General features: G+C 38.7%; 1 protein-coding gene and 2 long non-coding RNA genes across 4 annotated transcripts in view; all 3 read right to left on the reverse strand.

Annotated features, from left to right (window-relative positions):
- Window positions 1–4,558, reverse strand: part of LOC121951218 (unconventional myosin-IXb) — a 37,348-nt gene extending 32,790 nt beyond the window's left edge. The window contains 2 exon segments of the mRNA XM_088085738.1: window positions 2,172–3,003; window positions 4,059–4,558. Of these exon segments, the coding sequence (XP_087941864.1) occupies window positions 2,172–2,945 (774 nt within the window). The 5' untranslated portion in view covers window positions 2,946–3,003; window positions 4,059–4,558.
- A 5,552-nt stretch (window positions 4,559–10,110) lies between these two features.
- LOC148188124 (uncharacterized) lies at window positions 10,111–12,679 on the reverse strand. The gene is made up of 3 exons (XR_015778144.1): window positions 12,587–12,679; window positions 10,714–10,812; window positions 10,111–10,188 (listed from the first exon to the last, which is right to left on the reverse strand). It is a non-coding gene; the product is annotated as an uncharacterized LOC148188124 (long non-coding RNA).
- A 430-nt stretch (window positions 12,680–13,109) lies between these two features.
- The window catches only part of LOC148188125 (uncharacterized), a 38,513-nt gene continuing 27,126 nt past the window's right edge, over window positions 13,110–24,496 (reverse strand). The window contains exons 5-7 of one of the 2 annotated variants that reach the window (XR_015778203.1): window positions 20,394–20,524; window positions 14,661–14,906; window positions 13,110–13,243 (exon numbers count right to left, since the gene is read on the reverse strand). This is a non-coding gene — a long non-coding RNA (uncharacterized LOC148188125). Of the gene's footprint in view, window positions 13,244–14,139; window positions 14,907–20,393; window positions 20,525–24,496 lie in introns of those variants that run through there. The other variant, XR_015778202.1, reaches the window with a different exon arrangement.

Raw genomic sequence — 24,496 nt, forward strand, 5'->3', positions numbered from 1 at the left:
AAAACAAACTATGCAAAGAAAGACACATTACTGATCATCAAAATTCAGCATAAATTAGATTCTCTGTCTTATTTATACTGGGAAATGTCTGCAGCTCACTTCCTGGTCTAGCTCATATAGCATTTGGTGTGGTTTTTGTTGATTACACTGATTCACTGCTTTTAAACACAGGAAGTGCATAACATATGGTGCTGATTACATATTTCCTGTATAAAGGCAGTTCTATGCTACAATTCTGTTTTTGAATAGATGTGTTCAATAGGTCTAAAAAAAGGATATGAGAAAAGAGTGGGCTGTAAGTATGATGCAGATTAAGTTTCGGTTGGACTCTGAACCCCCCTGACGCAGAGCTACCAAACAAAAAAAACATCCACATTAATCCGGCGATCAGCAGCAGAGTCTCAGCTCATATCACTCTCTGAACGCGCCAGCAAAGGCAGATGATCAGTGGCGAGATAATCGTTCTGTGAATCAACCAGCCACTCGTATCAACACCAGTTTCTTAAACCACTTGTGCATGCGAGTTAGTTTCTGTTGGGTCGAAAGATTGTGGCGATTTGGAGGGTTTGCAGCGTACGATGCTTGGCTGATATGCTCTCAGGGACTCAAATACAAAGCAAGTTTTTCATGATGAACCAGTTATAGGCCTGCGACTAACGATTATAGCCATTATTGATTAATCTGCCCATTGTCTCTATTGTTTTGTCACCAAAATGTCAGAAAATTGTTAAACATGCCTTGTGTTAATTTTCCAGAGCCAAAACTGACATCTCAAAATGTTATGTCTTATCCAACTAACAGTCCAAAACCTATCAAAATACCAAAAAATTTCCCAGAGCACACAGTGATGGTCTGCATGGTGATCCAGTTGGCGGGTGTAGACATTGCTGTTGAGTGTTTAAAGTGCAATTTTCTGGCACTTGAGCACCACAAGCCAAGTGCCATCTAGTTCCTTTATACCGGAGAGAAGGCGGACATCTATAAGGCCGATATCTCCAACACTTGGTGACTAACACCAGAACAATCTAAATGGATAAGTAGTAGGGTTGTACCCGACTTTTATGTCAGTCAAATCAAATTTGGCCCTTAAATATGAATTTTCGACGATTCGTTTTGTTTCTTCCATACAAAGTTTTAGAGTTTGAATGTGGCTTAGTGGGATGTTCTGTATGACAGCGGCATCCATGTAACACAGTAAAAAAGCTAACAGCCCTAGCAACAGACTGCAAATGTGCAACAGTATTTTTTGCTGACAATAGTTTTCAAACAAAAGCCAGAGACTGTGTTATATTAAGTGGAAGAGAGAAGATAATGTTATCTTGGAGCCTTACGGTGAAAAGTTTCTCCTCTGTGCTGCTACATCGTGTCTGCTGCTGCCTCTACCAAATTCAATTTAAACCTTATTTGTAGAGCACATTTAAAAAAAACGCAGTTGACCAAAGTGCTGAACAGCCACAATATAATGAAACAGAAACTGAAAACAAGAAACGGAACAGATCCCAGCACAGAGAGCATGAAGTTGATCAAGGTGTCGTGATCAGATCATACGGGTTTTCAGCAGTGACTTAAAGGTTTCTATGTTCTGAGCGGTTAACGTGGATAGATAAGCTGTTCCAGAGTTTAGGAGCAGCTACTTCAAATGCTCGGTTGCCACTATTGTATGTCTACTTCTAGGAACATCCAGGAGCGTCTGATTAATGGACTTCAGTGCTTAAATAGGGTGTAAAGAGACAACATTTTTGCAAGATAAGGTGGTGCCTGATCACTTAAAACCTTAAAAACAAGCAATAAAATCTTAAAAATCAATCCTAAAAGTTACAGGAAGTCAGTGTTGTTTTCTTTTTCTAGTTAAAGACGTGCAGCTGCATTTTGCACCAACTGCAGATGACAAAGTGATTAGCAGAGCAGTCAAGACCGCTCACAAAATCTGGGGACCAAAATGTCCCCAGAAGCGCAAAGCACGATAACTGGAAAAGGAAAGCAAAAAGACTGTTTGACTTTAAGCAATCTGAGTTGATGAAGGGATCTCTGATTGATGATTGAGAACTCTCACTTTCTTCACCCTAATAAATAGCACAGGTAAGAAGTAAAATGTGTATTTTTCAGGTGAACTGTTGCTTTAACAGTGTGGCGGATTGCAGATGTGGTTTCACAGCATCACAGTGACCTACCTCCAGCACCGGGCCGGCCCCGAGGATGGTCCGTTCCAGCCCGCTGGAGTACGTCTTTTGGCTGAGGGCGGTCAGGCAGTGGATGAGATAACTGCAGCTTTCAGTCTTCCCCGAGCCGCTCTCCCCAGACAGCACGATGCACTGGTTGACCTGCCGGTTCAGCATCGAGCGGAAGGCCACGTCTGCTATTGCAAATATATGAGGGCTCAGTTTGCCCAGCGGCTGGTTCTCGTACTTCTTGACATACTTGGGGTTGTAGTAAAGAGGCAGGAACTTATTGGGGTTGATTGCGATGAGGATGTTGCTGGCGTAAGTGTAGATTTTGAGCCTGTAGAAGCGCTGGCGTAAAGCCTCCAGAACGCTCTCCTCTGTCACAGTTTGCAGGTTACAGAGGTCGTCGTAGTCCTCGCTTTCTACTTGGTTGCCTCCGTTGTTGGCTTGTTGGTGCTGCAGGATGAAGTAGTACCCATAACTCTGAGGATGCCACCTCTGTGCGCCCGGCGGCCACAGCAGGACTCTCTCCAAAGGGCAGTCCCCAGCCTCCAGCAACCTCTCCTCTCCGCCGCTTTTCCGCACCTCCAGCAGACTGTACTTCTTGCTGGCATCTAGGCCCAGAGTGACCACGGCGTTGTGAATAACCGACCGTGCCGTCTCCCCGGCGCCGATCTGCAGGGGACAGTAGACAGGTGTGTCCTGGGGCAGCCTGGGGTAGATCTGCACGACTCGGGCCTCTCCATCCTGATGAGGGGACCCGGATCCATCTGTAGTGCTCATCCTGATATAAACGCAGGGTTCAGCATCACTCACTGCCCCAAATCTCTGCCAGCATCTACTGTGGAAACACACACATCATGTGACCAAGGGGCAGTTTAAGAGGAAAAAACACAGAGTAGGAATTCAGGCAAAAGCACATATTATTTTAAACTTGAGCCCACTGACATTTTATGGTGAAATGCATTGTTTAAAACATAAAAAGATAAAAATATTATTTTGTTTGCTTGCCTAATTTCCTCCCACAGTATCAACATGCTCCTTCTGACCTATTGTACCAACACTAATCCACAATTCCCAGTGGTGTAATGAAACTAAGTACATATACAAGAGCACTCTCCTTAAGTATGAATTTGAAGTACTTGTACTTTCCTTGAGTATTTTTTTTTCACACTTAACACTTTTATTCCACTACGTTGCAGAGGGAAATACTGTATTTTTTACCTCACTGATTGTATCTGACCGCTTTAGTCACTTTATAAATTACGATTTTTGAATAAACACATAAAGAGTTTAAAAAGAATTACCAAACAGTCTTATCACACACAGCTGCAACAATTAGTCAATTGATCAATAAGTTGATATTGATAAACATTTATTTTTTTCCTCGATTTAAATTTTTTTTTGTTTTGAGTTTTTGGCTGGGTTTTTTCTTCTATCTTTTAATCTTTGAGTTTTTGTGGGTGTTCTTGTTCATTTTTTATTTTTTTAAAAATTTTCTTTTCCTTCATTTACAAAAAAGTATTTGAGTTTCTTATTTTTTCTCTTTTTTTTAAAAGGATTTACAAAAAATAAGAATGTTGAGGGTTTGGGGTGTGTTTTCTATGTTGTTAAATAATTTTGAGGGTTTTTTTTTTTCTAAAGAAAATGTTTCTGCATTGGGTACTTTTACTTTTTAAAGTCATTTTTTCTGATTATACCCACTTACTTTAACCTAAGTAACATTTGAAATACAGGACATTGACTTGCAACAGAGTATTCTTACAGGGTGCTATTAGTACTTATACTTCAGTAAAGTGAATACTTCTTCCACCACTGCATATGCATCCATCAAAGTGACAAATAATCAACAGCAGCGTGTGTCAAACAGAAACAAAACATAAAAATAAGTCTCACCTTTCGAACAAAACCTCTCATTTCATCCGTAAACGCAGAAACACTCCCGACAGCGCAGAGGAGGCACACCTCTGGCATCAACGGACTCCAATGACAAAAAAAAACCTTTCTCCACCTGAGCTTCCCAAAAAAAGGTGAGCCAAGAAACTACTTATCCACCGTCAAAAGTGATTCAAGAGTGATTCCCAGCAGTTCGGCGACGTTATTTCTCTAATAAATCAGAGTTTCTCTCAGAAATTTGAGGATTAACGTCTCCGCGTCGTCCTGGTCGAAAAGTTTTAGGCAAACGTTACTTCCTAGATTTCTCCACACGCACACACGCACACACACACACACGCCCGTCGACGAGGTGGAAATAAATAATTTTCCCTTCACTGACCTGACTGATGATGACTTTATCCAACAGGAGATAAAAGTGGTGAGAAAAAACCACACCTCTGAGCCGGAGCTAGAGAAGTTGACACTTTGACATTAGAGGAGGAGAAGTTATTAAACAGAGACGCGACTGAGCGGTTTAATTTACCTCATTTGTTGTGACAGGTGAGCTGTGGGGTTTGCGCGCCCCCAGGTGGACAGTCGAGGTATAACAACCAACTCCGCACATAAGAGTACATTTATTTTAACACATAAGGGACTGTTCTTTATATTTCAGAGGAGGAGGGCGGTGGCTCAGGTGTATTTTATTTATTTATTTTAAATAATGACCTTCCCTGAAGCTCATGCCATTTCTGACACGTCCCACATGGGATTAAATGGTAAATGGACTACACTTGTCTTGGACACTTGGACTACACTTATTGACCACTCAAAGCGCTTTAAGACTACATGTCACATTCACCCATTCACACACTGGTGTTAATTCACCTGCTACTCAGTAATCATTCACACACACTCACACTCCAATGACGCAGCATCGGGAGCAATTTGGGGTGCAGTATCTTGCCCCAGGATACTTCAACATGTTGCCCCGGAGGAGCCGGGGATCAAACCGCTGACTTTCCGATTAGAGGACGACCCGCTCTACCTCTGAGCCATTGCTGCCCCAAATTGGTGTCTGGATTAACGACACCGTCACTATTCAAAGCATGTGTCATTTTCCTGTTGTACAGATATCAGCAAAAAAGGTAAAGTTATTGGTCATTTTTTAAACGTAGTTTAATAAAAGATTTATTTTTTAAAGGGAAAAAAGAAAAGAGAAAAAAATAAAATAGAAAAACAATTTAAAAAATGAATAACTGGAAAAAGATAAATATAGCAAAAAAAAAAAAAGGCTACTAGCGGCTGCATCTACATGTGGTGCAGGTACTTAAATAATTAAGTTATAGAATAATATACGACCAATATTCTTGCGAAAAAAAGAATTGTAAGTTGAAAAAATACATTTTTACAAATTTATCAAATCTACAGTTTATCTTGATAAAGAGCTTGTTTTATCGTCTCCCATGCTTTCTCCAGATAATGAGTTTTGCACCGCCTCTTCCTTCCTCATAAATAACGAACAGTCCCTAAAGGCAGTGGTGTGCAACACTTGTTCTCAACCAGAGGTCCGAGGACCCTGAGAGGTCCTTGAGGGAGTTCTAGGGGATCCCCAGAAAAATGGGATATAGTTTATTTTTTTATTTCACTCACTATGAACCGTTGTAAGAGTCATAAGAGTGACTTTTCTGATCATCAGTTTCACTTCCTTCAGGTCATTTGTTCAGTTAGTTTTTCCTCTTGTGTCAACACATTTCAGTCTAACTCAGTCCTCTGAGTTACGGGTGGTGATTTTCATCCTTCCAGTTCACAGTGCGTCCACCACAGTATTTTTTATTCCACTATATTCATTTGACAGCTATAGTATATAGGTACTTTTTAGATCAAGATTTAAAAGGAAAAAACTATAAACTTATAAAACACGGTGCATTGTTGAATATTATTTCAGTGGTTTTAAGCCTTTTTGGCTTGTGTTTAGTTGGGGCTCTTTGTAACAATTCAGATGTCCACAATATAATAAAAAATACATTTCCCCTCCAAACTTCTCAGAGGGCGTCATGTAAGTATTTTTCAGCACCAGATTAAGTGAAATGATCCAAAACACAATTCATTAAAAGGGGAAATATTAAAGTAAAGCACAAACTATTTTTCCCCTTTATTCCCTCTCTCATGTTTACCATCTCACAACCCTTCAGATTTATCTTGAGACTCTTTTGAGGGGACCAACCCTTAGGTTGGGAACCACTACACTGAACTATTTTAACGGTTATATTATTAGATTTATATTATATTATATTACATTCGCTCAAACTCAACTAGTTGCAAGACAGCTTGAAAACTGTTGCATTAGTATTAACAGTCTAATAATGTCACAAACACATTTTTAAAACAATATTCTTTTTGAAGAAGAGAACAGAATAGAAAAAATAAAGAGGATAGAATAGAATTAAACATAATTCTACCACCACCCCCCCCCCCAAAAAAAACAACAATAAAATAAAATAAAATAGTCAAAACAATCAACATTAAACAATAAAAACAATGAACACACCAGTCGTGCACAAATCATCAGCTGTACAAAAATATATCTGCAAATGTTAATACAATTCATTGAAAGGTCCTGACATTATAATAGTCTTGTGTTGTAATTATATTTGTTGCATACAGCGCAGAGGACCAATTATTTTTTTTTGTTTCCCCATGTGTTCCATAGTGTTGCAGGAGGCAAATTCAGAGTGAAGAAGACGGACAGCGTCATTAACGACAGACAGAGCTTTGGGTGATTAAAGTTTAATGCCGGGTTTTAATGGCATGTTCCAGTGTCCTGGTCTGCACTCTTTATACTGGTCCAGAGGCTCCAAATCCTTTTGACAGTTTTAATTAACATTTTGGCCTCAAACCATCTTGTGAAAGTAGCAGCTGAAAATGAAAGGGTTGTCTTGAAAATAGTGTAACATTTATGTATTTATGAGGGGGTTGGGATGTTATGTGAGGTTATTTAAAGGTTATGTTTAACAAAGTGTGGCTTGTCGAGCTGCTTCTGGTGACGACAAATCATCTAAATAATCCTGTTGTACTACTGTGGGCAATATTACACACAACAGCAACTGAAACAGTGGAGTAGTGAACCTGTAGCGACCTTATTTGCTTATAACTCACTATATTTAGCTTACACAGGATAGAATAAAGACAACACACGTAAACAAGATGCAAATCAATGCAAACATGCAGAGACTGTCAGAGACGCGTTAATGACAGGCTGAGATCTGTTTGTGGCATGCAGAAGTGGCAGCATTATGGAAATTAATGACTTCATAGAGATCATACAAACCACATATAATTTTTTTTATCATCAGTTAATTTAGGTATAAAATAAAAAAAAAGTTAAGTGTTGAATTACTGGAAAACTTTCTGTTGCCCCTCCTGCTTTATATTTCACCTGCACGTGTATTTTAATCCTGCACTCTACAACTAAAGGTGGGAAAAGATAACGTGTGTCTCAAACAGGATTTTTTAGCACACTTTGAATAAATAAAAAGTCCAGTCTGTGTTTAAGGCCTTCTAAACAACAACACAAAACACCTACAAAGAGATACCAAACAGCTGCAAAGAGACACACACAGACTCACCGTAGCAACAGAAAGGGCTAAACAATCAATAAAAGACAGAAAAGGACTGAGACACAAAGTAACCACAGAGTCACAAAAGGAGAACAAAGAGACACACAAAATGTAACTAACTAAATGACCACAAAGACTTACAAAATGACTACAAGGAGACAAAAAATAGCACAAAGAGACACACAATGACTACAAAGAGCCACAAAAGAAGCACATAGACACAAAATGAGCAGAAGACACAAAAAGATTAAAAAAAAGACACAAAATGAACAAAAAGAAACAGAAAATAAGCATAAAAATACACAAAAAGATCCCAAAGAGACACAAAATGAAAACAAAGAAAAAGAAAATGAGCATACAAACACACAAAATGAGCACAAAGAGAGGGGGCCTTTTGCATGTCTGGGCCCGGGAGCCTATCGTCTCACAATCCGCCCGTGGGTGCCACAGATAAGTAATTACAGTGAAAGAAAAACATCCATGTAAAATTTTATTAAAGGCAATGTAGTTTTTCTTTTTTTAAGCAGTCTATATTTTTCGGACGTGCAGATTTTTTAATAACTGAGTCCACAGTAAAATTACGCAGGGCGAAAATTAATCGTTCACACGGCACCTCGATGACCGAGGTCATCCAAAATCAATAACATGTCTTATGATGATCAGTTTTATGCATATGCAGCACCTGTCCATTCAGGTATATAATGACTGCAGAGCTGTTGAGCCGGTGTATCCCAATTTAGCGAAGAGGCTTGCAGACACACTGACAGCTTATTATAGTGAGGAATGAGGAGAGGCAACGTGAAGTGTTACTCAGCACAAATCAGCTGCTGTTGATAACGACTACCTGCAGAGGCGGCCGGATTCGCCCACATGAGAAGACAAATTAGGACGGACATACACACACATACACAAGCACACACACAGGCACACAAATCATTTCTTTGTCAGAAACGCAAATTCATCACTCCTGACAAAATACCTGCTGCTGAGTGCTGTGATAAACATGTCTGTGGTCATCGTTGATGTGCTCTTTGTGATTTTTTTAACGGGGACGATGATGGCAGCCTTGTAAGCGTTGATGGTGTCACATTAGGTGTCACTCTTGTTCCTGCTGGACTGAGCCAGTTCTGCAAAGACACACTGAATCCAGTTCAGTAGGCACAGGAGTGCACAACTTGGAGAAAGTCCACATTATCACAGTCCCAAAAATGATCGAAACATAAATTTTAACAAGCTATGGATCTGTTTTTAACTCTGTGAGACACAAGTCCATATCTGACACACTGATAATGCTTTTATTGACTAAAATCATCTTTATCTTGTAAAATCTGCAATTTTATGAAATAATCCTTTCTGAAAATAGAAATGTAGAGTGTTGAAAATGAACTCATAGCACAGAAAAACTGAAAATGAGTGTTTTGCCTCACAAGTCAACATAATTCATATTTGTGGATTTTTTAAGGTTAGGTTGAGGGATGAGTGGTTAGGGCATTGAAACTCAACTTACAGATCGCAAGATTGCACACACCCTCTGACAGGGGTCCTTGTTAACCCCCTAATGTCCCAAAAAACATTAAAAAAAACTAAAATTCTGGAAATGTCTTGAAATCTTAGAAACATCCTGAAGTCCAGGAAATGTCCTAAAAAAAGAGGAGCATCTTAAAATTGTAGAAATGTCCTAAAATTCTAGAAACATCCTAAAATCCAAGACACGTCCTGAAATCCTAGAAATGTCCTAAAATCCTAAAAATGTCCGATAATTCTAGAAACATCGTAAAATCCTAGAACTGTCCTGAGATCTGAGACATGTCCTAAATTCCTTGAAACATTATAAAAAACAAGAAATGTTTGAAAGTCCCAGAAACATCCTGAAATCTTTGAACTGACCTGAGATCTGAGAAATGTCCTAAAATCCTAGAAACACGTATGGGGCTGCTGCGACTGGCCCCTGGCCTTCTGTATTTTGCAAAAGTGTCCCCAGAGCAAACCAAGCTGAGCAAGTTGGGGGTTATCAAACTGACTAGAAACTCTCTTATCCATCACTGGCCTTTCTTCTTTTTCTTCCTCTTTATTACTCGTCATATATCAGGAGAAAATGACTACTGTACAGTCTGTCTGGACTTGCAGACTTTTAAAGCATTCCTCTTTTACAGTACAGGTGGCCCAGCTTTTTCATCACGTGCATCCTTCTTACCTCACCTCTGCGTCTGTGTGGGCTCATTCTTTCATGTCAGACACTGAACTTAGCCACTGTGAACAATTCCTGTGTGGTTCAATGCTCACTAATGAGCTAAGTTCTGCATCTTCAGAAAAGTCATCCCAGAGTGACATTCACATGCAGGAAATCTGAGCTTTGTTTGTCTCATTCTGCAAGGAAAAAAAAACTTTAAATAACTCATAAAATGACAGATTTCTAATGGCTATTATGGATTTAATTGTTGCAATCATGCTCAAACCTGCAGTAATAATGTTTGCTGTGTAATCCAAACGCTGCTTTCATGCTGTGATTTATCCAAATGAGAATTCCAGGTCCACTGCAGGCAAAGACGTCATAAAGACAGAAAAAAAACAGAGTTAAGTTGCCCAGAAAAACAAACCGTATTAGTTTAATATATTACATTAGCCACTATGAATGTTTAGCCAAAGACTAAGACCCCAGGTTATTACTTTCAAATGCAATATGAATAACTCTTTTCAGACAGTAACCTGCATTTTAATCAGCCTCATAAAAACTAAATTACCTCACATAAATCCTTAAATCCAGCTGTGGAAAAAGTATTTACTTATTATATTTACGTATTTATTTAAAGGAACAATGTGCAAGATTTAGGAGGATTTAGTGACATTTAGTAGTGAGGATTGCAGATTGCAACCAGCTAAAAATTCTGAAGTTTCTCATTGTTCATTCTTCAGGAGGTTTTGACCGACAGCTGAATTATCTTGCAAAGGGCGTTTCCTCTTCAAAACAATCACACCTGGAGATTAAATGCGTTAAAAACACTGAATAAAGCTGTTTACAAATCAGTGCTTCTCTGACGTTGTAGGGCATCTCCGCTCACCTTTGTTCTCTGATCACTTCAGATTCAGCCGCTCAGGTTTTCACTGGGAGCTGAAATATCCCGAAGTCTCTTCCTCTCCTACACAAATGAACCTGGAGACTAAAGAAAAGACAAAGAAAAAAACACCACTAAATAATGCAGTTTCACATTAAAAAACATGGTTTTCCCACACTTCTAATGTGGATGCTATACATAGATGTAAACTGCTCATTCTCGATTGTTATTTCCAGAAAAGACACTAAAGAAGCACATTAATGATATTATATTCCATTTATCAAGTCAAGTCATTTTTATTTATAAAGCCCATTATCACAATACACAGTTTGCCTCAGAGGGCTTTACAGCATACGACACCCCTCTGCCCTTAGACCGTCACATCGTCTAAGGAAAAACTCCTCAAAAAAACCCTGTAACGGAGAAAAAAAGGTAGAAACCTCAGGAAGAGCGACTGAGGAGGGATCCCTTTTCCAGGACGGACAGACGTGTAATAGATGTCGTAAATAACAGTTAAATTACAATAATGACAAAAAAGAAAGGGAAAGAGAGAGAGAAAGAGAGAGGGAGATGAGGAGGAGTAAAGATGCAGCAGCAATAATGGTAACATTAGCATGTCATATAACAATAGTGATAGGTGCAAAAATCCCAAAATATCCCCTAAATCCTACACGGGAGCTTTATGTAAAAATAAATACTCCATTACAAGTAAAAGTCCTCAATTCAATAATGTTACTTAACTAACGCACACACGTATTATCAAAGTATTAGGTTAATAATAAAAATAATAATAATAATAATAATAATAATAATAATAATAATATAAAAATGGTAGCAGGAGCAGATTAATAAGTGTCCAGTATAACTTATAGGCCCTGGAGTTGTGGTGGACATTTATTAATCTGCTCCTGTGAATGTGCAAAGGTGCATGTTGCCTTTGCACATTTTAATGTTAACTGCTATATTTTACTGTGTCATACTGTTTGTGCTTTATGTGTTTTTCCTATGTAATGGAGTAGAAGTATGAAGTGGCAGAAAATGGAAACACTGAAGTAAAGTACCTCTATGTTGTTCTTTTAAGGTCAGTTCTCCCAAAAACAAATAAAACCTATTTTTCCACCTACCTGTAGTGCTTTTCATTAGTCTAAAATGTACTTGACTCTATGTAACTTCATTGCTCAAACATAATAATTACTAATGAAGAAAACAGACACAGTGGTGGGTCAGACCAGGCCCAGATGCAGGCCCCAGATTTCTGCACACCATTGCTTTAAGGTTTAGTGAACTGTATGTAAATTACTTGACTACTAAGTGTTTTATCATCTTTAAACGCAGATATCTGCTTTCTCCTTTCACACAGTGGGTATATTCCTTCCCTCCCCGGCTGGGAAGAGTCTCAGCCTTCATCGTTTGTTCTCAGATAGTTTGTCTGAGCCTCAGGACACGGGCTCAGTTTTCAGAATAAACTGTTAGTCTGCCCAAACAGTGGTGTCATGACATCACCGCTGGGTGGAAAACAAGTCTCTCTCACGTTCAAGCCGCCTCCATCTGGAGCTTTGCGAGTAAACTTGCTGCACACGCATCAATTCAGGGTTAATATTCAACTTTTTACTCGGTCTTGAAGTAGCAAAAATTGACATCACATGATCATATTTCTTTCTTTTTCTATGTTGCACTCTTAATTAACAAGAATATGTCTCCATGTGAAGATAATAACATTCTGCCAGTCCCTCATTACGTCTTTATCCTTGTTACTTAAATAAGTCGTCATAATGTCCTCAAGGTGACTTGGATTTCACACTCGCAGCGGCACAAATCTTGTAAACACAACCCAAGAGTTGGATTAGTTTCAAGGGTATCAGTGTCCAAGTGAAGTTACCTGAGCTCCACTGCCATTATGTCATTTTTCACCCCGCTTCAGGAGAAGAAAAGGCAGCTGCAGCCTTTGTCATCCCGTCACCTCCTTCTCTCCTGTGGAGCAGAAGAAGAAGTGTGATGATCCATCTTAAGGATTCAGTAAGCAGGACAAACAAAGCCTCAAACATCGCCTCCATACAAGACTTTATTCAACTTCTAAAGGCTTTTTCTTGGGTTACCGATCTTTTCTTGAAGGGAAAACAGTTCAGATATGGTGAAGTTGTTATGAGGAAAAAGTGGACACAGAAAGACCGAAAAACAGGGGAGCAGAGAGAAAGAACGACAATCGAAAATAATCTCTACGAGCGATTCTGCAGCGCCACATTCAGCAAAAATATTCCCAAATAAGAACAGACGCACTTAAATGCATCACACTATAACATCTTCCATTCCTCCTCTGTTGACCAAAGAGCTTACATCCCAGCCGTCATGCATCAATTAAAAAAAAAGTGCCTTTAAAGCGTTTTAATCTCAATTTACCTGTTTGTGAAGAAGAAAGCAGGATGGCATGAGATGAGAGAGAGGCCCTCAGTTTTGTCAAACCCGACCACTCTCTGCTGGTTTCTCTGTTTTCTGTTGCATGTTCTTAGCAAGACGCCGCTGCTTTCTGCTCCTCAAGCTGCTCAGTGTGAGGTGTGGGTGAGCGAGGGGGGGAGCATGTGTGAAAAGAGAGAAGGCACAAAAGAGGAGGGGAGACGGCGGGGGGGAGGGAGAGAGGGAGGATGATGGGACAGGTGTGGAATTTACACACCCTGCTGGTAGCGCACACCATTGGCATATTTGCTTCAGCGTGATGAGTCACCCTGCTTATAGTGCAAGTGAGAGAAAATGTGGGTTTCTAAAGCGAGAGGGAGACACAAACTGAGGCACAGAGGAGCGAATTGTCTGCAGGATGTATTATTGTTTCCGTTGGGCCCAGGATTTTAGTTTTAAGTCTGGACTTTCATGTGAATTTAAACACATTCTGCCATCTAGGCACAATGAACACAATAACAACATCAACAAAAGAGTTAAAAAAAAGAGAAACAACTGATTTCCCTCCCAATCCTGCAGGAGATATACATGTTATTGTGATAAAAGGAGTTTGATATGTAGTGAATACAACTACAATTTTAGTCAAAATATTCTCATTAACCCTTTGAAACCTGGGAAAATTGGCTTGATTTTTTTATTTTTCAAAAACATAAGGCAGCACTGAGCAACCAAGTCAGGTCCAAAAGTGAGCAAAATATCAGTGAAAAGTTTGGCCTACAAGAAGTAACTTTAGTAACTGACAAATTACCTGAAAATCAGTTAAAAAGACAAAATAATAATAATTTTTAAAAAAAACAGAAAATTACTTGAAAACAGATAAAACCGTAAAAAAAAAGAAAAAAAAAGAAGAAGAAAATAATAAAAAAACTAACAAGAAAAATATCTGGGGGAAAAAAGCTGAAAATTAAATCTAATAATAAATTTATTCATTTTCTGTAACATATTTTTAAAGATTTAATTTGTAATCAACTTTTCCCTGGTTTTCTAAAAAAATGTCTTCTTTCTTTTTGTGAAACATTTCTTGTCAACTTAAAAAAATATTCAAATAAAGTTGAGTTGAGTTGCTTAGCACGCTATTACGCTGCTAAATTAATGCTCTTAATTCCACATACTTTAGAGAGATGTCGTTTTAACCAATTAGAAAAAGACTTTCATAAATTGGGACCCCTTTATGTATATATATATATATATATTTGTAAATGTGTCTAGTAAGAATCATGTTTTTGTCACTCAAAAAATGCTGTACAATGCATAAAGTATATAATCCCTTGTTTCTTTTCTTTAGTTTGTTCCCTCCTGTGATACCAGCTGAGAATTTTTTGAGTAATTACTGAAATTCAGAACACAAAAGTTAGTCACCCATCACAAAAGTGACTCCTAAACTCACTTTTTGTTTCCTCTGTTTCTTTTTTTTTTGCCAAACTCTGTCCAGCTGTAACAAAGCAGAGCAGGAAATGGAAAAACTCTCACCCCCATCACACGAGGGCCCTCATGTCACTCACCATACCCTCCATGTACATTCTGCCCTCGCTCCATCACGATGATTGTTTTGATTTGATGGCTGCAATCCGATACGCAGCGCTTCCATACATGGTTGGTGCATGTCACTGTCCCTCTCCAGCGGAGCAGCGGGGCTGAAAAACACAGGGAGGCTGTCTCGAGTTGTTTTTCTTCCCTCGCCTTTTAAGAGCACTCTGCAGCACGCTCCTCTGGCCCCTAATGCACCCGGTCCATTTAGCAAGGCAGAGCTGTGAAACCCAAGATCACAGGCATGGTCAAAAACAATTTCACCCTCTGATTGAGCCAATATCCACTTTACATTTTGAGGAGAAACAGGAATCTGATATCTGTTGCCGCACATGTACAATATAACTACAAGTTCTGCTCATTTTCTGATCTGTCCATCAGAGTATTCCCAACACTCGTAACCATCCCAAATAAACTAAATATGTCCTTGAAACCTAATAAATGGTTATTATTTTACCAAAAACTTCATATCCTCTCCCAGACCTTTATGTGACCTTGTAACCTCAACTACTAAACACACAAACGTATTAGTATGAGAGAGAAAAAGCACATTTTCTCAGCGACTGTTTCTCAGAGGTCGTTGTTTTGGAGCGAGAGCTGTCTCGAGCACAAAGAGATGAGGCGGCTTCTGTGTGAAACCAGATCCAGTCTGAAGTGATGGGCAGTGCATGGCGGGGAGTCCTGGATGCATTAGCCCAGGCTAATGGGCTAGCTGGCTCCGAGAGGCCTGACTGTCCATTATGTGCGGCTACGGCTGGAAGAGTCTGAAGGTAAACTGCTTTTGACCGCTCTTATATCCAACAAGCCCCTTAACTCTCATATTATTATGTCATACAGATGTCTGTTACATTTGAATTTATAAGAACAAAAGAATCTGCTCGATGTAAACATTTTTCCTTGATTTTATGCCTTTTATAAACTCTGTTTTTATGCTTATTTTATTAATAATGTCAGTAGGTTTTATTTTATCTTCATTCATGATATGCATTCTTAGCAGGCTATTTCATGCTATTTGACCCTTTTCAAACTGAGGAAATTGGGTTGATTTATTTTTAAAAATGGCAATGGCCAACTTGACAAGAAATATCCCAAAAATTACAAAAAAATACCTAGAAATTATTTTTAAAAATGAGGGGAGGATTATTAGAAAATATTCCAGAAAATAGGGAACAATGTCCAGAAAATTATATTTGTAATTAAAAATAATTTTATGTCCAAAATCATGTTACAGAAAATATATAATAAAATATAAAAAATAAATATGTATTTCTGGGCATTTTTGTCAGGTAATTTTCTTGCTGATTTTTGGGCCATGTCTTGTTAAGATGCTTGTTAATTTCCTTCTAAATTTTTGAAAGAAATCAAACCAATTTGATCAAGAGTGATTTTTCTCTGGTTTCAAAGGGCCTTTCCTCATTTCATAACTTAATGAAATGAATATGATGATCGTAGGAACCCTGAGAAACAATATTCAAGAGTAAAAGAACCAGAAATATTCTGTAAATCAATTTCATTTATTCTGTCATTCTTATGAAGTCTAATTTAACATTTTGACATTCACAAAAATGGCAAGACAGATCAGACATGGCCTGTGAGAGGCAAAATGATCCGTGCTTCACTAAACACTAAAAAGACTAATAGTTTGACCGAAGGCGGAAAATGTTTTTCTGTCCTTGCAGTGAGATAGAGGTCAATTGGCGTCAGCTCTGGAGTTAGACGTTAGATTGTTAAAAAGGCCACAGAGATGGGAGGGAGCTACGTGATGAACAGCTCTTTATGTAGAGAGAAGTGGATTGATTTGCATCCTTTGCTGCATGCAAAGCCAACAGGAAATTTTTGGAGGGAGTGGGTAATGTAATAGAGCGAGAGACAGAGAGAGAGAGACAGAGAGAGAGAGAGACAGAGAGAGAGAGAGACAGAGAGAGAGAGAGAGACAGAGAGAGAGAGAGAGAGAGAGAGAGAGAGAGAGAGAGAGACAGAGAGAGAGAGAGAGAGAGAGAGAGACAGAGAGAGAGAGAGAGAGAGAGACAGAGAGAGAGAGACAGAGAGAGAGAGACAGAGAGAGAGGGCACTCAGGCAGCAGGTTTTTTGGATGAACTGCAGGACTTTGGCGGATGTGCCGTAGAGGGTGCTGTTGCATTAATCAAATCAGGAGGTGATAAATGCCTGAATAAGAGTTTCAGCAGCCAAGCATGAGAATGAAGGACAGAGATGGGCAGTGTTTTTTAAGGCAGAAAAGGTTTTTTCACTCAGCAGAGTTATTCAGAAAAACATCCATTAAAAAGCTGAACAGCAACAATTCTGTTTGATTAAAGTTAAAGGTTACAACAGTTATCGCTGCAACATTTTGAGATGAAATGAACGAAATGAAAACAGGGCAAAAAATGTGAAAAGTGGTGAATAAAAACGGACTTGCTGTTTGCAGCCATAATTCATTCCTATGAACAAGATGACCTTGCAAAACTGTCAAGGATCAGGAGTGCCATCTATTGATCATGATGAGAATTTTAATCTATTCGAGATGCAAGAGATCATATCAATCAATTTCATGCCTGCTGCTCGGTTAAAAAACTGACGGAGAGGAGGTGAACAATGTTCCTCATGTAAGATCATTTAGTTTGTGAGCAGCTGCAGAATGTGTGCAGAACATCCCGACTCTCAGCGGGGTCAGTAGATATCCAGTTGCTTACAGAAAAGGAAAACAGCATCTGTGAACATGTCTGGGCCACCTTTGACCCTCCCAGTGGTTAGTGGGAGTCGGTGACACTGGTGCATACCAAGCTGTCAGGTCAGCTGCAGTTGCAGACTCTCTGCGCCTCTGTGGTACAAGTGGTATCACACAGGAAATGCAAAGAGCAAATTATATATTGAGCAAGTTTGGAGCGTTTCAGTTTGAAAGTGTATAAATAATCATCCATCTGCTCAGAGGAGGTCACACTATGTTTTTCTCACTCTTTAAGTTTCCTTGAGTTTCACTGACATCTTTAAAGAATAAAAAAATCGCTTAAATATTGTGTTTTTATAGCTGTGTCCCAGCTCCATTAGTGCTGCAACTCACTATTTTTTGATAGTTTGTTGTTTTTGTATTTTTTTAATTCGTTTTTCCTAATCTGCTGCGAGAGTCCAAGAACAGAGGGATGGTGTATGTTGTAAAGCCCTCCGAGGCTAATTATGATTTGTAACATTAGACTTTAAAGATCAAATTGAAACTGGATTGAAATTACTATTTGTTTAGCCCTTTGGGGCATGCTTTGTGATTGGGCTACAATGAACATAGACTTGATTAAATTTTAAAGAACTTTGGATTGCCTTTGGGTATGAAATGTGCTACATCAATAAATTTTACTTGTAATTTTTTTCTCAGTTAATCAATGACTGAAAAAAGTAACAAATGTCCATCAAAATGTATTTAAGCCCAAAGGCTTGTTTTGCTTGTCCAAAAGATATTAAGTTTTCTTAAATGTTGAGACAAGAAGAGGCAGCAAATTTCCATATTTGACAAGCTGGAACTTCTTCGGCTTGAAAAATGGCAAAAATGATTAATCCATCTCAAAATAGCTGCCAGTTCATTTGTCAGTTGTTACAGCTATATGGTAAATACTACATACTAACTGTACACAATATACTCCAGGGGTTTCACACTCGTTTTACTTTGTTGACTACATACAGTCCAATTTGATCTCAAATGGGCTGGACCAGTAAAACCATTACATAATAACGCCTCCAAATATTTCCCTTTCTCTTAGTGCAGAAAATATGTGCTGAATTGTTTTAAGAAAAATGTGTACTTTCAACAATTTGTCCAAATTCAGTCAGTCTGCTCCTTACTGTCATTATAGTTGCATTGTTCAGTACATTTCCACACCTGTGCAGTGATGCTGGTGTCGTCACCAAACTAATCTGGAGGCTGTTGAAGCAGCAGGTTAAGTCATGTCACGCCTTAAACCATTTAATTTGAAGTTTTGGCAGTGCTTTAGCAAAAAGTTCCACAAATGTTGAATAAAAATAGATGTCTGATACGGATTCTTTCATACTGAAGCTGCTGATTGACAATACTTTTGCACAATGTTCAATCTCTTAAAATGTGACCCATATTCATTTATTTTTTAGAGAACTGGATTCTGGTCAGGGTGGAAAAACCTATGAAGTAGTGTAGTAGTAGTAGTTTTATGCAAAGTAGGGTCCTCACTGTTCAACCCTTTTATACCTTGAGAAAATTGGTTTAGTTTTTTTAAAAAACATAGGAAAAAGACCCAAAGCAACTTTGTACTAAATGTTTCACAAACTGTAAGAAATTAGCCTAGTGGTTTATAAAAGAAAATCTACTAAGAAAATTTAAGCTCCTTATTCTAATCTAAGAAAATAATTTCTAAAAATCAAGGGCAAAAAGGCGGAAAAAGCAAGGGAAAAACTATATTTATAATGATCACAATTACATATTTAAAATTATGTAAAAATAATAATTTGTTAGCAATTTTTCTAAGTAATTTACATGTGATATATTATTGTTATTATTTATTCCTTTATTTTCTTGTACTTTGTACTAATTTCTTGCTATTTTTTGGGTCATTCAATTATTCTTTTTTTTTTTTTAAGAAATCAAGCCAACTTGCTCAGGTTTCAAAGAGTTAACTTGCTCCTGAAACTTGGCACTAAACTTAAGAAATCCACATTTTACCATTTTATACTAACAAAAAGTGATGCGATGCATGCATAATCTAATGCCAATGCTTCAACCAACAAACAAGCGCAAAATGGTTTTCTCAGTATCTAATATATTTCTGTATTTCTATTTCTGAGATCTCTCTGGAGCTTATCTCAATTTATTTTTGCAATTTATTTTAATGTTTTGCAGCTGTGAGTACCACCTCAACAACCAACCTTCATTTCCTTAATGCGCTGGCAAAACAGCACACAAAAACAGCACACTGTTTTTACTTTGCATACTGATTTTTAAGTATACTTATGTCACTTTTACTAGCATCAACATACAAAATCCACCCATAGTTTAATCACAATAATGTCGAGACCAAAAATTCCCTTTTTTTTCAAAGAAATGTACCACAAAGGATGACAGTCCTAAAAAATCTCTAAAAACAGTGTTTATGCACCAAAATAGCTTCTACAACAACAAGCTGCATTTTCATCTAAAGTATTCAGTGAATCTGATGTTCATCATCCAAAAGCTGTTTTAGGGAAATCATTGTTCTGACTGAGGCCAGCTGCTGGAAGCAGAAAAGGAGAGGATTTCATTGTTGTTTTGATGGCAGTGAAATGAAATGCTCTCTGATGGCACATAAACACATTGTCATCCTTTTTTGTTTATCTCTCTGTTTCCTTTCTCCGTCTTCTATATGCAAATACTTTTGAACGTATCTCCATAACAAGACGCATTATTTCGGGTTTCCTTTGTGTAGTTTGACATCAGATCATCTCCAACAAACTGAGAAAAAGTAATATTCATTTTTGCCTGATCCTGCTTTGATTTTTTTTCTTTGTTTCTTTGTTTTCCATCCAAGTACATTATTAGTGCATTAGAAAATTGTTACTTTCAAGTGTTCGTTGCTACTGACAATAGCCTATTTAAGATTTCACAAAAATAAAATGTACTTTTCAAAGAATGTCAAATCATAGACATTTGAAGAATAACATACAACATCACTAAGAAAATGTAAGCATTTTTTAAAGAATAAAAAAATGGGACTTACTTTCTTAGGTCTCTATGTCGGTCCCTCGGTGTCTTGTTTCGCGTTTCTTCTCCAGGTGCTTCTGGGTCTCTTTCACTTTCTCTTGCCTTGTGGGTTCCAGGTTCATGCCAACCAAGATGCAACCTCCGGGGCTGCAAAATGAAGCCAAGCAGACGTGTCAAAAAATGAATTCTGGTCACCATTTGCTTCAGTTGTTTGTGAGATGAGTGAAACACCTTTTCCCTGTGAAACTACGGCAGGGTGAGAAGATAATGACTGAATTTTCACTTTTGGGTGAACTATCCTTCAATATCCCAACTACAGCAAGGCCTTAAAGCCATGTTCAGCGCGGTTTGGCATGGTGACGTTCTGTAGTATCATTTAGCCACTTGTTGGCAACCTTTTTTTTTAAAGACACATTAGAGCTTCAAAGTTCACAAGTGGGGTATTTCCTTGAAAGTCTCTCAAGCCTGTGTTAACTACTGACCTTATTTCACACTTCTAACCAAAAATCTATTGACTTAGAGATGAAGGAACTGGAGCTTGTGAACTCATTTCTGGCTTTTAGGACTCATTTCTGGGGCACTCTGTACCGTCAATGGTTTTCCTTCAATCATTCAATCTTTCATTAACAGCTTTTCTGAATGCTCTCCAGTGGAATATAATTGAGCACCTTTGCTGGTGTTGAAAGAAGCATTATTTCTCTGTAGTGTTTACAATCCCTGAGGTCTCTTTTGTTGGGAATCCTTACAATGATGCCATCTCTCCAGTCCGACGGGAGTTCATTTTCCTCCCAGAAAGCCTGCGTGAGGTGGTGAAGCATGGTGGTTCCTTCAGATTGTTTTTCGTCCTCTGCCTGCTGTGCTAAATTGTCAATGTACTTCTTTTTTGTCCCCTCTGACACTTTTCTTTAACTGCCTTGTTTGCTACCTTATTTTTCTGTGCTCCTGCATCTTTGTTTTAGGTTTATTCCTGTTTAGTATTTCATTTTTCCCTTCGCTCTCTTACTTTTTTCCATGTTTGGGTGGATAACCAAGGTTTGCTTTTATGTCTTTTTTTCCCTTTTCTTCACACGTGTCCTTCCATGTGGACTTCAGATCTTCCCACCATCTCCTTCAGTGAGCTTGTGGTTTCTGTCTCTTGTTTTTGTAGTGCTCGGTTGTGTAATGTGACCTGGTATTGTTTCAGTTTTGGTCTTCCTTTGCTGGGATACATGCTGCACTCTCAGCTGCATCCTCGCTACAGCAGAATCAAAAATCAATCTCCTTTTCACTCTGACGTCCAATAGTGAGAGCCTAAACTTGTGTAAAGGCAGTATAAATGAGCCTTTAGAGTCGCGTCCAAGCTGCCTTGACATATCAAGACCAACCCACTTCTGCTGCTGCCTTGTGAATACTGCAACCAGCACAACAGTTGCTTTATTACAAGACAGAAACAATGAAGCAGCTGTGGGTCATTTCTTGTCTCCGATTGTCTACTTTTGCTCTGTTTATACATGTGATACCTGTGTCACTGTAAGTAGTAGTAATCCACGTGATAAATGTCCTATTATTTACTTTTAATGAAGAACTGCTCTACTTTATAGCATTCTTAAGTTTGATAAATAAGGGCTCACGTCTGGACATGCACTGGAGCTGAAAAGTTGCTACACTTCACTACAGCTTGTACTGAATGATTTAGAGGACAGAAAAAGACTCTGCTCTCACAGACAATGCTATATGAGAGCTGCGGCACTAAATAAGATACTGCCACTTAGGAAAATAAGAGAGGTCGCTTAGCCGGAGCCAAGATTGAACGTTGTGTCAGCACAGTGTGTTAAACCACACACCCAGACTTGGCTGTTTTTGAAGTTGGTTCAACCAAGGTCTTGCAGGACTGCCCATATTTCTTTAATGGCTGTTACGAAGCATAAAAACACCTCCACTGACCATCAGCAGCTTCTCTGACGTCGAGGCTTCATGAGGACATCTTTGCAAACTTTCTCTAAGTGAGGTCACAAGGCTCGTTTAGTGACTCTTAATCTATGTCGACAAGTTTCTCTTCAGATTATGCAAACGAACTAATGGTCTCACCAGCAAGAAACTTTTGCTCTCAAGCATCTCCCCGCAGAACATCAGAGGATGATTTTTCTTTGTCATCTGCAGCACATCTCCGTATCCACACAACAAAAGACACTGACTTAAAACATCCACAAAAGAGCAGCACTTATATTTTTTCAGTTTGTTTGAGGCTGATTTAAAGTCATTGTTTGATGTGAAGCAGCGAGAAGTAAACGATGATTTTGACGTTAATTGGTCACCTTGGAGGATTTTGCACATCATCATAACGGACGGGATATTAAAACACAACGCCGAGCGGCTGTCAGGTCGGGTACAGCTTTGATTTCTCCCTCGGCGCACTGATTTAAGTGCACCGCTATTCATCTCAAAGCAAAAATATGAAGGCTGCAGGCTTCGCCGTTCGTGTTAAAAGGCACTGGCAAAGAATAAGTGATTCAGCTGTTGTTTGTGGGTTAACATGAGAGATTCCTCTGAACAAATGGACAGCCGTGAACTTGAGGGTCAGGGGAACGGCAAAAGAATGGAGGATTTGGACACATCGCTCACTCTGTCCCAGAATCTGTGAAACCAAATGTTAAAACTGCAGGCGGCTTGGTAAAAAAACAAGCACTGAACAAATGTTTTCTGATTTTTATTATTACAGCAATTGCAGCAATTTTATCTCGCCTGCATCTGAGAATGAGATAATCAAATCTGAATAAGTAGGTCTACTGAGTTTAATGAATGGGGACTCTAATTCCCCAAATGCTACGTGATCAGTTTTAAATGTCTGGATACTTTATCATGCAAATATGCCTTACACCAGTGGTTTCAAACCTTTTTGCCTTGTGATCGCTAAAATAATAAAACAAATGTCTTCTTGTAAACATCAGGGATTTAGAAACTTTGAAGTAAAACAATCCAGTCATCAATTTGAGAATATTATAAACAATAAATGTAATTTGGCGTGGCAAAATGGCTTTAGCCCAGAATAAAATATCTCAGCAATCAGATAGATTGTCATAAAAGTTTTACAAACATTGATGGTTCCCAGACGATGAACCCTAAAGCCCAAGAGACACCAAACAGACATCAAAGAACAAAGGCTGACTGTTGCGTCACCTCAAGCCGCCTGTGTCTCAGCCAAACAGATGCACTGAACAGACCGCAAAGACTACAGCCACTATGGCCCACTAGCATGTATGTTCTGTGCCTGCATGAAAGAAAATAACTTAGCAGGAGGTGGAAGTCTGTATTTGTCGTTCAGAAAGGGAAAAAAGAAGACTGAAAGGACAAATTCAAGACACTAGTTAGCCTCTTAAAAAACTAACAACACAACCCCGAAGCTGACAGAACAAAGAATATTTGCAGTCTACTGGTAAACCTAAAATAACAAGTTTGTTTCAATCTCACCTCCTCATGACTTTAGTCATTTCTTTACTTTCCTCACTTCCATTTCTCTTGTCATACGCTGAGCTAAAGTGCCATTCAGAGTGATTTCACTCACCGGTGGGCTCTGCCATCTCAAACAATGATTCAATGTGTTGAATCAGGCAAAAAAAGAACCTGACAAGAGACGACTACTGCTTATGGTGCAGGACACAAAGCAAAAACTATGGAAACCAGCCCGTTCTCGTTCTGAAGTTGTCATTTACACTCACTTTTGCAGTGATTTCAGCATAAGATCTCTACGCCAAAAGCCACCTTTTGCAGCTGTATGATACGCCGCCGGGCAGCATCAGCTGAAATGTGACCAGACAGAACCTGTTGCGTCCACATGATACACCGCTTACCAGCGTAAGGTTGAAACACTGCCGGCAACGACGTAATATAAGGAGCACAAAGACCCTGGGAGGGAGGGGAGATGGATGGGTCCAACAAACCCTAGACTTTCATAGTGTATAGTATGGTATGGTATGGTATGGTATGGTATGGTATAGTATAGTATAGTATAGTATAGTATGGTATGGTATGGTATGGTATGGTATGGTATAGTATAGTATAGTATAGTATAGTATAGTATAGTACCGTATGGTATGGTATGGTATGGTATAGTATAGTATAGTATAGTATAGTATAGTATAG

Source organism: Plectropomus leopardus, chromosome 12 (genome assembly GCF_026936395.1).
Source record: "Plectropomus leopardus strain MGB_pleo_1.0 chromosome 12, ASM2693639v1, whole genome shotgun sequence".
In the NCBI taxonomy this organism is placed as follows: domain Eukaryota; kingdom Metazoa; phylum Chordata; class Actinopteri; order Perciformes; family Serranidae; genus Plectropomus; species Plectropomus leopardus.